The sequence below is a fragment of the Dasypus novemcinctus genome, chromosome 19 (assembly GCF_030445035.2).
Source record: "Dasypus novemcinctus isolate mDasNov1 chromosome 19, mDasNov1.1.hap2, whole genome shotgun sequence".
Taxonomy (NCBI): Eukaryota; Metazoa; Chordata; class Mammalia; order Cingulata; family Dasypodidae; genus Dasypus; species Dasypus novemcinctus.
The window spans coordinates 18,339,666-18,355,508 of record NC_080691.1 but is presented as its reverse complement, the minus strand read 5'-3'; the positions used below and the strand labels follow the sequence as shown (position 1 = coordinate 18,355,508).

At 37.9% G+C, this 15,843-nt stretch overlaps 1 protein-coding gene across 1 annotated transcript in view; it reads left to right on the top strand.

The window, feature by feature from the left end:
• The window catches only part of DENR (density regulated re-initiation and release factor), a 31,843-nt gene extending 16,000 nt beyond the window's left edge, over nucleotides 1-15,843 (top strand). The window contains exons 3-8 of the mRNA XM_004455962.5: nucleotides 8,030-8,049; nucleotides 9,006-9,090; nucleotides 11,314-11,397; nucleotides 14,291-14,407; nucleotides 15,299-15,438; nucleotides 15,551-15,843. Coding sequence (XP_004456019.1) covers nucleotides 8,030-8,049; nucleotides 9,006-9,090; nucleotides 11,314-11,397; nucleotides 14,291-14,407; nucleotides 15,299-15,438; nucleotides 15,551-15,595 — 491 coding nt within the window. The 3' untranslated portion in view covers nucleotides 15,596-15,843. The remainder of the gene's footprint in view (nucleotides 1-8,029; nucleotides 8,050-9,005; nucleotides 9,091-11,313; nucleotides 11,398-14,290; nucleotides 14,408-15,298; nucleotides 15,439-15,550) is intronic.

The window sequence follows — 15,843 nt, the reverse complement described above, 5'->3', positions numbered from 1 at the left end:
GAACAGTTGAAGAAAAGAATGGAAAAAATTGAACAAGGTCTCAGGGAACTAAATGATAGCAAAAGGCTTGGAAACATGTGTCATGGGCGTCCCAGAATGAGAAGAGAAGGGAAAAGGGGCAGAAGGAATATTTGAAGAAATAATGGTAGAAAATTTCCCAATCCTATTGAAGGACATAGATATCCATGTCCAAGAAGCACAACGTACTCCCATCTGAAAAAATACGAATAAACCAACTCTGAGACATATACTCATCAGAATGTCAAATGCCGAAGACAGACAGAATTCTGAGAACAGCAAGAGAAAAGCAATGCATAACATATTAGGGATACCCAATAAGATTAAGTGCTGATTGCTCACCAGAAACCATGGAGGCAAGAAGACAGTGGCCTAATATATTTAAGATACTACAGGAGAAAAACTTCCAGCCAAGAATCTTATATCCAGCAAGACTGTCTTTCAAAAACGAGGGTAAGATTAGAATATTCACAGATAAACAGAAATTGAGAGAATTTCTAAGCAAGAGACCAGATTTTCAGGATATATTAAAGGGTGTGCTAGAGCCTGAAAAGAAAAGAAGAGAGAGAGGCCTCAAAGAGAGTCTAGAAATACAGATTATATTCATAAAAGTAATTAAAAGTGTCAAAAGAGTAGTGAAAATAAAATATGACAGATAAAATTCAAATAGGAATAAACTTAACCAATGATGTAAAGCACTCGTATTCAGAAAAATGCAATAAAAGAAATTTTAAAAAGGCTTAAATAACTGGAAGAACATTCCATGCTCATAGACTGGAAGACTAAATATCATTAAGATATCAATTCTACTCAAATTGATACACAGATTCAATGCAATCCTGATAAAAATTCCACCAGCATTAAAAAAAAAAACCATCAAATTTATTTGGAAAGGGAAGCGGACTTGGCCCAGTCATTTGGGCGTCCATCTACCACATGGGAGGTCCGCGGTTCAAACCCCGGGCCTCCTTGACCCCTGTGGAGCTGGCCCACGCACAGTGCTGATGTGCGCAAGGAGTGCAGTGCAACACGGGTGTCCCCCGCGCAGGGGAGCCTCATGCGCAAGGAGTGCACCCCGTAAGGAGAGCCGCCCAGCGCGAAAGAAAGTGCAGCCCGCCTGAGAATAGCGCTGTATACACGGAGAGCTGACACAACAAGATAACGCAACAAAAAGAAATACAGATTCCCGTGCCGCTGACAACAGAAGCGGACAAAGAAGACGACGCAGCAAATAGACACAGAGAACAGACAACCGGGGAGAGAAATAAATAAATCTTTTAAAAAAATTTTTATTTGGAAGAGTAAGGGGTCCTGAATAGCCAGAAACATCATAAAGGAAAAGCAAAAACCCTCATCTCCAGACTTTAAATTATTTTTCCTAGTTATAGTGGTAAAAACAGCATGGTACCGGCCTAAAGGCAGACACATAGACCAATGGAACCAAATTTATGGTTCAGAAACAGACCCTTACCTATATGGGCAAGTGATTTTTTACTAACCTGTCAAACCCACATAGCTCAGGCAGAACAATGCACTCAACAAATGGTGCTTAAAGAACTGGACATCCATAGCTGAAAGAAGGAAAGAGGACCCTTATCTCACACCGTATCAAAAGATCAGCTCAAAATGAATCAAAAACCTAAAAATAAAAGCCAGAACCATAAAACTTCTGGAAGAAATTTTAGGAAAATATCTTCAAGACCTGGTGGTAGGTGGTGGATTCTTAAAGGAGATGAGGAGGACTGAGACAGACTACTGATGTTTAACATATATAGAAGTTTTAATTAGCTTTACTGTAAAAGTGTAGAAATGTATGCAGTGGATGGTAACACATAGTAAAAGCTAGTTATAAATGGTGATGTGACTGAAAAGGTATGTAAATGCCAGTTGACAGAATGCTAGAGAATAATCTAGCAACTGAATAGCACAGTAAACCAAGAGGTGGATGAGAATTGTGGTTGATGGTACAGATGCAAGAGTGTTCTTTGTGAGCTAGAGCAAATGTGCATCATTACTTCACGGTGTTGGGAATGTGGAGAAGCATGGGGAAAATACAGCTGGAGTGACCTATGGACTGTGATTAGTAGTAATATATTTTTCTATGAGAAAGATGTACTGTGTTGATATTGAGGCAGTATGGAAAATGTGAGCCAAATGTACAGTATAGACATGGTAACAATCAGATGATGTTATCTTATCTGTAGCAATTGTTCCACCACAGTGTGGTGTGTTGATGGAGGTGTGTTGTTTGGGAATTCTACACATGTACATGATTGTTTTATAAGTTTACAATTTCTGTCATAAAAAATATACTTAAAAATAATAATAGGGTGGGTTGGGGGAAAAACACACCAAATGTAAGATAAGGACTATGATCAGTAGTAAGATTTTGACAATATTCTTTCTTAATTTGTAACAAATATCTTAGGACAATGCAAGGTGTTGGTGGAGGGCTGATGTATGGGACCTCTGTATGATGTTATCCATGTTTTATAAGTTCACAACTTTTACTATACACTTGTTTATGTATGTTCATTTATAAGTGATATAAAGATAATAATAACAGGCTTGGTTGGGGGAAAAATACTTTAGTTAGTAATATTTTGACAATGCTCTTTAATCATTAGTTAAAAGGATTTAACAACAATGCAAGTTATTGGTGGTAGGGTGAGTTATGAGAGTCCTGTATGATGATATGTATGTTTGTTTTGTGAGTTCACAACTATTATTGTACACTTGTTTATGTTTATGTATGAGTGATATACTTCAGTAAATTTAAAAAAATACAACATATCAAAACTTACGAGATGCAGTAAAGGCAGTGCTGAGAAGCAAATTTATAGTTCTAAATACTTACATTAAAAAAGGAGAAAGACTTCAAATCAGAGACCTAACCTTAAAATGGGAAAAACTAGAAAAACAAGAGCAATCTAAACCCAAAGCGAGCAGAAAGAAAGAAATAACAAAGATTATTAAGTGAAATAAACCGAAAAACATAACAAAAACACTAGAGAGAATAAGTAAAACCAAAAGTCAGTTCTTTGAAAAGATAAAACTGACAAACTTTTAGCTAGACTGACAAAAAAGAGAGGTTACAAATAAGGAAAATCAAAAATGAAAAGGGGGCTATTAAAACTAATTCCACTGAATATAAGAGGATACTATGAACATCTTTATGCCAGAAAATTAGATAACCTAGATAAAATGGACAAATTATTAGAAACACACAAGTACCTACACTTATTCAAGAAGTAAAAGGACTCAACAGACCAATTACTAGTAAAGCAATTGAATCAGTCATCAAAAACCTCCAAAACCAGGGGTGCAGATGTAGCTCAGTGGTTGAGTGCCTGCCTCCCAGGTACAAGGTCCCAAGTTCAAGTCCAGATACCTCCTCTAAAAAACAAAAACAAAACCTCCCAAACCAGATGGTTTCATGGGGGAATTTTACCAAACGTTCCAAAAAGACTTAATTCTGCTCAGACTTCCAGAAAATTGAAGAGGAGGGAACACTCCCTAATTTATTCTGAGACCAATATCACCCTCAAACAAAAGCCAGATAAATACACCATAAAAAAGAAAACTATAGACTGATATCTCTTATTAATATAGATGCAAAAATCCTCAACAAAATACTAGCAAACTGAATCCAAAAGCTCATTAAGAATTATACACCATGATCAAGTGGGATTTATCCCTGGTATGCAAGGGTGATTAATATAATACACCACATTAACAGAACGCAGGAAAAAACCCACGTGATCTTCTCAATTGATGGAGAGAAGGCATTTGACAAAATCCAGCATCTCTTCTTGATAACACTGGGAATGGAAGGAAACTTCAAAACCACAATAAAGGGAATATATGGAAACCCTACAGCTAACATTCTACTTAATGGTGAAAGACTGGAAGCTTTCCCTCTAAGATCCAGAGCAAGACAAGGATGCCCAATGGCACTGCTGTTATTCAATAGTGTATTGGAATTTTTTTGAACTTTGCAGTATGTTACACAGTATATTTGGTAAATATTTGGTTCTTGCCAGAATAATTAGGCAAGAAAAAGAAATAAAAGGCATTCAAACTGGAAAGAAGGAAATAGGGAAGCGGACTTGGCCCAGTGGTTAGGGCGTCTGTCTACCACATGGGAGGTCCACGGTTCAAACCCCGGACCTCCTTGACCCGTGTGGAGTTGGCCCATGCGTAGTGCTGATGCGTGCAAGGAGTGCCATGCCGCGAAAGGGTGTCCCCGCGTAGGGGAGCCCCACGCGCAAGGAGTACGCCCCGTAAGGAGAGCCACTCAGCGCCAAAGAAAGTGCAGCCTGCCCAAGAATGGCACCGCACACACGGAGAACTGACGCAGCAAGATGATGCAAGTAAAAGAGACACAGATTCCGATGCCGCTGACAACAAAGAAGCAGACAAAAGAAGATGCAGCAAATAGACACAGAGAACAGACAACCGGGGTCGTGGGGAAGGGGAGAGAAATGAATAAATAAATAAATCTTTAAAAAAAAAAAAAAAGGAAAGAAGGAAATAAAGCTTTCCTTATTTGCAGATGACATCATCCTATTTATAGAAAATGCTGAAAAATCCACAACAAGGGAAGCAGATTTGGCTCAATTGATAGAGCGTACACCTACCACATGGGAGGTCCAGGGTTCAAACCCAGGGCCTCCTGACCCATGTGGTGAGCTAGCCCATGCGCAGTGCTGGTACACACAACGAGTACCGTGCCACGCAGGGGTGTCCCCTGCATAGGGGAGCCCCACGCGCAAGGAGTGCACCTCTCAAGGAGATCCACCCTGTGTGAAAAAAGTGCAGCCTGCCCAGGAGGGGCGCCGCACATATGGAGAGCTGACACAGCAAGGTGACGCAACAAAAAGAGACACAGATTTCTGGTGCGCTGCCAAGAATGCAAGTGGACACAGAAGAACACGCAGCAAATGGACACAGAGAGCAGACAAATGGGGGTTGGGGGAGAAGAGGGGGAGAGAAAAAAAAAATCCACAACAAGGCTTCTAGAGCTAATAAATAAATTCAGCAAAGTGGCAAAGTACAAGATGAATACCCAAAAACCAGGTGTTTTTATACACAAGCATTGAACAATTGGAGGAAGAAATGAAGAAAAAGTTCCAATTGCAATTGCAACTAAAATAATTAAATAGGAATAAATGTAAACAAGGGTGTAAAGGTCATGTGCACAGAAAACTACAAAACGTTGCTAAAAGAAATCAAAGAAGATCTAAATAAAAGAAAGGGCATTCCATGTTTGTGGATTGGAAGACTAAATATTCCTAAGATGTCAATTCTACCTAAAGTGATTTACAGATTTAATTCAGTCTCAAAATTCCAGTAACTTTTCTTACAGAAAAGGAAAAGTCAGTCATTACATTTTTTTGGAATGGTAAGGGGCCCAGAATAGCCAAAACCATCTTGAAAAAGAATGAAGTTGGAGGACTCACACTTCCTTACCTTAAACTTATTAAAAAGCCACAATATTCAAAACAGCAGGGTATTGGTACAAGGACAGACGTAGGCCAGTAGAATCAAATTGAGAGCTCAGAGGCGGCAGACTTGCCCAGTGGTTAGGGTGTCTGTCTACCACATGTGAGGTCTGTGATTCAAACCCCGGGCCTCCTTGACCTGTGTGGAGCTGGCCCATGCGCAGTGCTGATGCGTGCAAGGAGTGCGCCCTGTAAGGAGAGCCGCCCAGCATGGAAGAAAGTGTAGTCTGCTCAGGAATGGTGCCGCACACACGAAGAACTGACACAACAAGATGATGCAACGAAAAGAAACAGATTCCTGTGCCAATGACAACAACAGAAGCGGACAAAGAAGATGCAGCAAATAGACACAGAGAACAGAAAATCAGGGTGGGGGGGGAGGGGAGAGAAATAAATAAATCTTTAAATAAGAAAGAGAGAGCTCAGAAATGAACCCTCACATTTATGACTGATTTTTTTTTTTAAAGGAGGTACTAGGGATTGCACCTGGGACATCTCGTACATGGGAAGCAGGCATTCAAACCACTGAGCTACACCCATTTCACCAACTGATTTTTAAAAACATTTATTTATGCCCTCCCCCTCATTGTTTGTACTCACTGTCTGCTCTCTCTGTCTATTAGCTATATGTTCTCTGTCTGCTTGTCTTCTCTTTAAGAGACCCCGGCACCTCCCATACGGGAGAGTGGCACTCAATTGCTTGAGTCACATCCGCTCCCTGCTCTGTTGTCTCTCTTATTGTGTTTCCTCTTTGTGTCTCCTTGTTACATCAGCTTGCCACACCAGCCTGTCATGCCAGCTTGCTGTCTTGCTCTTCTTCTCCAGGAGGCACTGGGAACCAAACCTGGGACCTCCCATGCGGTCGGCGGGAGCTCAATTGCTTGAAACACATCCAGTTCTCCACCAACTGATTTTTGACAAGGAGGCGAAGACCACTCAATTGGAAAGGAATAATTTCTTCAACAAATGGTGCGGGAAAACTGTATATCCACTTGCAAAAACTGGATATCACACCTTATATAAAAATCAACTCAAAATGGATCAAAGCCTTAAATATAAGAACCAGAACTATTAAACTTCTAGAAAAAAATGTAGGGAAGCTTATGGTATGGATTCTTAGACTATACACCAAAAGCACAAGCAACAAAAGAAGATAAATGGGAACTCAGCAAAATGAAAAACTTCTGTGATTCAAATGACAGTCTACAGAATCGGAGAAAATATTTGGAATCCCCATATCTGATAAAAGTTTAATATCCTGAAAAATAAAGAAATCCTTCCATTTAACAACAAAAAGACAACCCAATTTAAAAATGGGCAAAAAGTCTTGGAGAGACATCTCTTCAAAGAAGATATACAAATGGCCAGGAAGTACATGAAAAGATGTGCAGTATCATTAGCTGTCAGGGAAATGCAAATCAGAACCACAGGAGACACCATTTCATTCCCATTGGAATGGCTCCTATTAATAAAACAGAAAAGTACCAGGTGTTGAAGAGATGCAGAGAAATAGGGACACTGATTCATTGCTGGTGGCAATGTAAAATGGTGCAGCTGCTTTGGAAGACAGTTTGGTGGTTACTTAGAAAGTTAAGTTTAGAGTTACCATATGACCCAGTGTTCCCACTACTAGATATATGCCCAAAAGATTTGAAAGCAGGGATTCAAACATATTTTCATGCTGATGTCCATAGCGGCCTTATACACAGTTGCTCAAAGATGGAAGCAATCTAAGTGTCCATCAGCAGATGAGTGGATTAACAAAATGTGGTTTATACATTCAGTGGAGTATTGGAATGAAGTTCTGATGCATGCAACAATATCAACCTGAAAGACATCATGTTGAGTGAAATAAGCCAGACACAAAAAGACAAATACTGTATGATCTCTCTGATATGAAATAATTAGGATAAGCAAACTCAGAGTCAGAGTCTAGAATATAGTTTACCAGGGGTTGAGGTAGGGATAGGGAATGAGAAGTTAAGGCTTAAAATGTGCAGCGTTCCTATTTGAAATGATGGATGGTAACACAACTTTATGAATGCAATCAACAGCACTAAAATATATATCTAAATGTAGTTAAAAGGGGAAATGTTTGTTTATATATCTGATAGAATAAATTTTTTTAAAAAATTCCATGGAATTACACTATACAACAGTGAATCCTAAGTTAAACTATGGACTAAAGTTAATAGTGCAATTATAAAAATTTGCTTTCATAAATTGTTACACACATTCCACACCAATGCACAGTGTTATTAATAGAGTAATATATGGGAATCAGGTATTTTATGCATGATTGTTCTGTAAACCCACAAATTCTCTAATAAAGAAAAAGTAAAAGACCATGGAGGGTAGCATTTGAAGAATATGGTACATAAAATTTATAGGAAAAAAGTAGTAATGAAGCATATTTTCAAATTTAAAATAAAAGTAATGATGATCACTGTGTGTGTGTATATATATTTAAAATTTCAAATCTTTTTTTTTTCTTTCCACTTCCCCAGTCTGTTCATTACCAACAGAGGTAAGTCCTTTTAAAATTCTCTTTTTTAACTTCTGGAGTTGAAGTCATCTCTTGACTTAAAAAAATAAATAAATAAATTTTGTTGATACATATTAAAGCATATAATTCATCCCAAGTGTACACTCTGTTGTATTTGGTATAATCACATAGTTGTGCATTCATAACTTCAATTAATATTAGAGCATTTTCATTATTTCAATAATAATAATAATAAACAGACAAATGAACAAATGAACACCTCTCAATCTGTGTTGCCCCTGCTTTACATAGCTGCTATTTCTGGCTATTCTTGCACAATTGTTTTTTTATTGAGCATTTTCATTCTTGATTTTGAAGTTAGTTTGAGAACTTCTTTTCTTCTATTTTCATTTTCTATCATTCAATCGTAGAGTTTCAACTTTTTTTAGAGAATTTTGAATTGGAATAATTTTATGGTTTTATAAATTATTTTCTTAATAGTTTGAGTCATACATGTAAATCTTTTGCACTTGGTTATACAGTTTGAATTTTGGCATGGAACTCATGAATAGTCAGCCAACTAACAAACTAAAAGCCGAAATTTACATAACCAAGCAGAGGGAAAAAAGTGCATAAATTATATTTAAGACGCTTTGTTAATAAGCTTCAAAATCAGGTTCTGTGGGCAAGCCATGAAAATAATGAGGCACTTACATGCCCAAAGCAAGAAATAGGCATGCTTGTTTTTGTTTGTTTGCTCCTTTTTCTAATGGCCTTTTTGTTTGGAGAGAAAATAAATTACTACAGTGAGGAGGTAACTTATTCTTTTTAATTGCTAATTTCTTATGGTGAATTTCCTGTTTAAATACAGATTTCCTACATACAGATAGGAGGTCAGGTAGGAGTAGTTTCAATATTTTAAAGCAGATACAGGGAATGATTTTTAATTAAAGTGAATTCTCTTGTGACTTCAAAAATGTGTTCTTTTTTTTCCCCAGTACTGTGAATATATGCCTGATGTTGCTAAATGTAGGCAGTGGTTAGAGAAGAATTTTCCAAATGAGTTTGCAAAACTTACTGTAGGTAAGAATTTTTTTTTCTATCATCGAAGCTTATATACCTGAAACAAATACACATGATATTGTTTTAAAGGTTTGAAAATAATCCCTTAATAGGATAATACAGAATTAAATGTATCTGTTTCTGCTAACTTTAAACTATTAAGTTAACGGGCTAAAATTCCTTATGTAGAATCAATTAACTGCTTTATGTGTCATATCTCTGAGACAGGATAGGTCTAAGTGTTAACTTTCTTATATGAAGAAGAATAAATGATCTAGGGGCAAAAAATATATTCATTCATGTAGCATATTCTTTCTAGTGAGCCTGCTACATGCTACATACTGTTTTAGGTACCGAGGATAAAAGTAGTAAACAAATGATCCCCATATCTTCTGGAAATTACATTCCAGGAGAGGCAAACAAAGTAAATAAAACAGTGATAAGCGGGGAAGGGGAAGGTAGGAGGTGTTGGGGAAGAAAGCTGAAATTTTGTATAGAATGGTCAGGGAACATTTTGCTCAGAAGATGGCATTTGAATAAAGCCTTAAGGGAAGTAAGGGACGTTGTGGGGAAGAGCAGCCCAGTCAGTGGGCACAGCCAGTGCAAAAACCCTCAGGCAGAAGCCTGAGGAGGCCTTTGTATCTGGAGCTGATTGAAGGAGGGGGAGGATTTGAAGTCCAAGAGGTAATGGAGGGCCATGTCTTTGAAGGCCTTGTATGCCATTGTAAAGTCTTGACTTTTCTTCTGACCAAGATGAAGACTATTGCACAGTTTTAAGTAAAAGAATAAGGTCTGACTTTTGCTTCAGCAGCATCACTTTGGCTGCTGTATTAAAAATAGACTGGGGGAAACGGACTTTGGCCCAGTGGTTAGGGTGTCCGTCTACCACATGGGAGGTCCGCGGTTCAAGCCCCGGGCCTCCTTGACCCGTGTGGAGCTGGCCCATGCGCAGTGCTGATGCGCGCAAGGAGTGCCGTTCTACACAGGGGTGTCCCCCGCGTAGGGGAGCCCCACGCGCAAGGAGTGCACCCATAAGGAGAGCCGCCCAGCGCGAAGGAGGGAGCAGCCTGCCCAGGAATGGCGCCGCCCACACTTCCCGTGCCTGCCGCTGACGACAACAGAAGCGGACAAAGAAACAAGACGCAGCAAAAAGACAACAGAAAACAGACAACAGGGGGAGGGGAGGGGAATTAAATAAATAAAAAATAAATCTTAAAAAAAAAAAAAAATAAAAATAAAAATAGACTGAAGTGGGGAGTGGGGCATATGGGAACCTCTTGTATTTTTTATGTAACGTTTTGTGTGATCTATTATCTTTTAAAAATAAATTTAAAATATATTTTATAAAATAGACTGAAAAGAAACAAAAATAGACTGAAGAGAGGCCTAGCCAGAAAAGCAGGGAGACCAAATAGGAGGCTGTTGCCAGTAATCAGTCAACAGATGATGACTTGGACCAGAATGGTAACAATGGAGGTGGTGAAAAGTGGTCAAATTCTGAATATACATTGAAGCTCAAGCTAACTGGATTTTCTGGTGCGTTGGATATGGGGTGTGAGAAAAAGAGGCATCTAGGGTTTTGACCCAAGCCCTAGGAGGAGTGGACATTGCCTGAGATGGGAATACTGAAGGAGGAACAGATTTCCTTAATTTGTTCAAATTGATGGCTTCTCCTACAAGATTGGTCAAAATGAAGATGGTAATGAAAGAAGGGAACACCTTTGCCAGGGAAAGGCCTACTCAAATACGCCCAATATTTATTGCCTCATTATTTATTGCTTGGATTTTCAGATTGTTTCCATGAAGCACAAACCCCTGAAACTTGATAGGAGCTTTTTGGATAGTACTTTCTCAGTCCCTGTCAGTTGTTGAATAAGAACTCTCAAGTCTTGTATTGTAGTCAGTCCACATGGTCTGCCCTAAATATGATCATGACTTTAGGGGAAAGACACTCTTCTCATCTAGGGTCCTGTTAACAAGATTAGTGTCTTTAGATGCTAAAGACTCCTGCTGAGCCTAAAGTTTTATATTCCTTTCACATGGCTAATCTTCACATATCAGAAACTGTTGTGACACTTGGCATAATGACTTTTCAGAATTAGACTTGATTTATTTGCTTATAAACATTATGCTAATTGTTGTACAATGCCTTATTGCTGTATAAAGTTGTTCAAAGGTTGATTTCTGTTTTTAACATCAGTATGAAATAATATTAATGCTTTTGGATTTCATTTTTACATTTAGAAAATTCACCCAAACAAGAAACTGGAATTAGCGAGGGTCAGGGAACCACAGGGGAAGAAGAAGAGAAGAAAAAACAAAAGAGAGGTAAGACCTAAGTCCATGTTTTGATTTGTACAAACATCATTCCTTTTGATAGAAGATATAATAATAAGAGTATTCCCAAAGTGAATAATATCTACCTGTTATTATAATTTCACATGTATATCATACAGAGGGATACAAAATCTTATTCTCAATATAGTGAGTAGATGTGGTATGATTTGGACTTCATTAGTAGGAATAAGAAAAAGCAACCAGCCAGCTTGTATTGTTGGTTTTTTTGGCCCCTGAGATGGCTCCCTCATCTGTTTGCTTGTTGTTTACGCTCATTGTCTGTTTGTTCTTTAGGAAGCATGGGGAATCAAACCTGGGACCTCCTGTGCGGGAGGCGGGTGCTCAACTGCTCAAGCCACATCTGTTCCCTGCTTGTTTTGTTATTTTTGCTCATTGTTTGCTCATTGTCTGCTTATTGTTTTTGTTTTTGTTTTTGTTTTGGTGGGCTGCTTGTTGTTTGTCTTCTTTAGGAGGCACTGGGTACTGAACCTAGACCCTCCCATATGGGAGATGGGTGCTCAAATGCTTGAGCCATATCAGCTCCCCAACCAGCTTGTTTAAGACTTAAAAACTTTGTTACCAAACCTACAACTGCTCTCTAATTAAAACAAATTACTTTGTTGCTTTGTTGATAAAATACCTGTGTATTCTATTTAATTAAAGCAAATACATTTATGTAAGTTTCTATTATCTCCTTTTCTGATAATACAGTTGAAAACTTTGTTCTGCAACTGATGAGATACCTATCTTTCTGTTCTCTTCTTCTAATACTGATCCCTTAACTGGTACTCTGGATTCTGTTCCTGCTCCTCTTTGTTAATTATTCTCCTCTATGACCAAAATCAGCTTATAAATATTTTCAGGACTTTGCATCTTCAAAAGTTTTCACAAATGACATGTATGTCTTTACCTTATCCCTCCTTACCCTACTCTATTCTGTTGTTAACTGTTCATTCCTCAGTTGATCCTAGCCTGACTGTCATGTCATTGAAAGTTCTCTAATAAGGACTTGGTAATTGCTAAATAAGACAGTTGACCACTCCCTTCTTAAAGTGTACTTCCTTGGTTTTTGTGACACTCCTCTTTTTCTCCCGTCACTCCTCCTTAATCTCCTATGTAAACTTCTTGTCTTCCTTCTCTTCTTTAAAAGTTGGTGATTCCGGGATTCTGTCCTTGGCCCTCTTAACTTCTCATTCTGCATATTCTCCCTGAATGTTTTTCTGTTGTTTGCCATCATTCTACACTTAGATTCCCAAATCTGTACATCTAGACATGGACTGGGAGTGTGCAATGTTCCACAGGCATCTCAAACGCAGTACTTCCACCATTAAACTTATTAGTTCCCAAATCTATTAATTTTATTTTTGCCATTTTGGTTAATGGCAGTGCAGTTTATCCAGTTGTTTAAGTCAGAAACCGAAACCATCTTAGGTTCTCTCTTCACCCTTTTAATAAGTTCTGAGTTCTGTTATTTCTCTTCCTTACTCTCTTGTGCCTAGTATCCATTACTGGTGCCACTGCCTCAGTTGAGGTTGCATTTAATTTATCCCTGAGCTAATACAGGAATCTTCTTGAGCCTTATGCTTCATGGATCTATCCATCACACTATAATTGGAAAGATCTTGATAAAAAGAATAAATCTGATTATTTCATTCCAGTATGACTTCTCATCCACAATATAAAGTCCAAATGTCAGCACTTGATATACTAGTCCATTAATGACTGGCATGTGATCTTCTGCCTTTCTAGCTTCATTTGCTACATATCCATAAGCATCCCTCTATCAAGACAAATCTAGTTTCCAAATATAATGCCTTTTCTCATCTCTGTGCTTGTTCTCTTTCTTTGGAATGTCCTTTCTTACACATCTTCAGCCATTCTTCCTTCACCTGGACAAGTCCTTATCCTTTAAAATCCAGTTTTAGGCCCCAAAGCTGGGCCTTTGGTGATAACCAGAAATATAGAGAAAAAAAAACTTCAACATGAGAGTTAGGCAGAACTTAAATTTGCTATGTCTACAGAGGTAGGGGCCAAGGTCAGTCTAAAGCAACTCAGACCTGACTCCCTAAGCTGCAATTTGACTCTTGCTTAAATACCTGGGTTTCTACTTAGCATTTGCTTTGATTATGCATAAGCTTTTATGCATATGGATGAACACACATAGCTGGTCATATAATTGTATAATTCATATGTTCAAGAAATCATGCTTGCACATACATTGCATGATCAAAAAAGGGGTGGATAACTCTACCCTGGGGTGGGAATTCTATGTTAATTAAGCAAGTTGAAGTGAAGACAGACAGGGGATTCTTCTCTGCAGATCCAGCCAACTGGTTGAAGCTGGTTTTCATACATCATTGCTTCAACAGGATATCCTTGACCACAGGAAATGGAATCTAGCACCAAAGGAGGGTTACATCTCATTATCTTCTAATTTACATATAATTCTTTCCTTTATGCCCTAGGAACAGGGAACAAACAAGTTTTTGATCACCCTACATCAGTCACCAACTCTAATGTCACTTCCTCTAGGAACCTTTTCTGTTCTCTGGAAGCAGAATAAGCCATTCCTCTGCAGAGCTATGGCAGTGCCTTATTCATGGATCCTATTATGGAATATTTCAGGTTTCTATAATTGTGTGAGTCCCTGGAGGGCAAGAGACTGCTAGGTGCCCTTAGCACAGTGGTTGGCACATAGCAGGTACTTAATAAGTATTTATTGTGCAGATACTCCTGCATGTATTTATTAATTTTGTATTAGAGAAAATAAACTTTTAAAATTAATATTTGGTACCTTTTGAAAATTAACAAACTTAAAGACGGTATTCTGTAATTATGTTTAAAATGAGAAAATTAATGTTGAGTTCTTTCTTAATAAATAAAGGTGGAAGGGGTCAGATAAAACAAAAAAAGAAGACCGTACCACAAAAGGTTACAATAGCCAAAATTCCCAGAGCAAAGAAGAAATATGTAACGAGAGTCTGTGGCCTTGCAACTTTTGGTAAGTTCGGGCTTAAGTACATTTAAAATATGAAAGTGTATACTATATTCATTCTTTCTTTTAAATCTTGTATCATGAAAACTTTACATGTTCTGTTTTTTGCTAAGAACATACAGAATAAAATTTGGCATTTTTAACTATAGCTTCAACATCAAATTTTGGAGAAATTAAAAATCTTTTGCAGAGGGGACTAGTATAATTCCTTTCTTCCTGGAATTTCTGTTTGGGCATATTTTATGTAGGATGAGGAGGGCTGGATAGGATTCCCTTTGAAGCCTACCAATGCTGCTCCTTTGTCCTCTGCAGGCTTTGTGGTAGAGGGTTGCAAATGCCTCATCCCCTCTGGGAATGACAGTAGAGGGTGAGGGAAGGCAGGTAGGAGCAGATTATCCTCCTTCAGAGAACTCCTTCAGTCCCTGGAGGCCTTGAATGAATAGTGACACTGGGGTGAAAATGTAAACCAAGGTCCCTTCCTGTGACAACACAGATTGACAAACACTGGACCACATTATAAATATTAAGGTTTGTTTCTCTGCTGTACATTTTCCTTTTGTAAAAGGGTACAATGGAAGAATTCCATTCCTACTTTGAAATGTATATGTATATATGTTCTTGGATTTATTTTGGTTTTACTGTATGAATTATGGATAATACAGATGATGGTATTTTTATTTCACCTTGAAAATATAAAGTTGAATTTTTAAGACCACTTGCTGTGGTAGTTAATTCTTGTTCTGAAAGGAATATAAAACGCTTTAAAGCAGTGCTTAAGAATGATAAGAAAAGATACTGTTTTATGAATATAAACTGCAGATTAAATTTCAAAATGGAAAAATATCTTTGACATGCAATTCCAACTATACTCTTGGTCTTTCTTTTTTGAAAAAACAGAAATTGATCTTAAAGAAGCACAAAGGTTTTTTGCTCAAAAATTCTCCTGTGGTGCCTCAGTAACAGGGGAGGATGAAATCATCATTCAGGGCGACTTCACAGATGACATAATTGATGTCATTCAGGAGAAATGGCCAGAGGTGAGTATATGGAACATACGTATCCATAGAAATAAGTTTATAAAGCAAATTACTTCCATATTTTCTCATCTGATACCACAACTCATGAAATGTAATTATTTGTGTTTAATAGGTGGATGATGACAGCATTGAAGATCTTGGAGAAGTAAAGAAGTGATTTTGAAAACTTGTCTGTATTTAATGATCTGAACTGAGAGTTGATATGGCCAAAGGGAGGGAGGCCTTTTAAAAACATATATTTATCCTACAGTGAAACTGTAGACTACCCTTGTCCTTGGCATATTTTCACTGTTCTATACAAGGCTGCTTGTTTTTTTTATTGCCAAAGTCTAATAAACAGGGGAGACTGTCATGCTTATGCATGAAATAGAACATAGTCAAATAAAAAGTTTTGATCATTTGGTA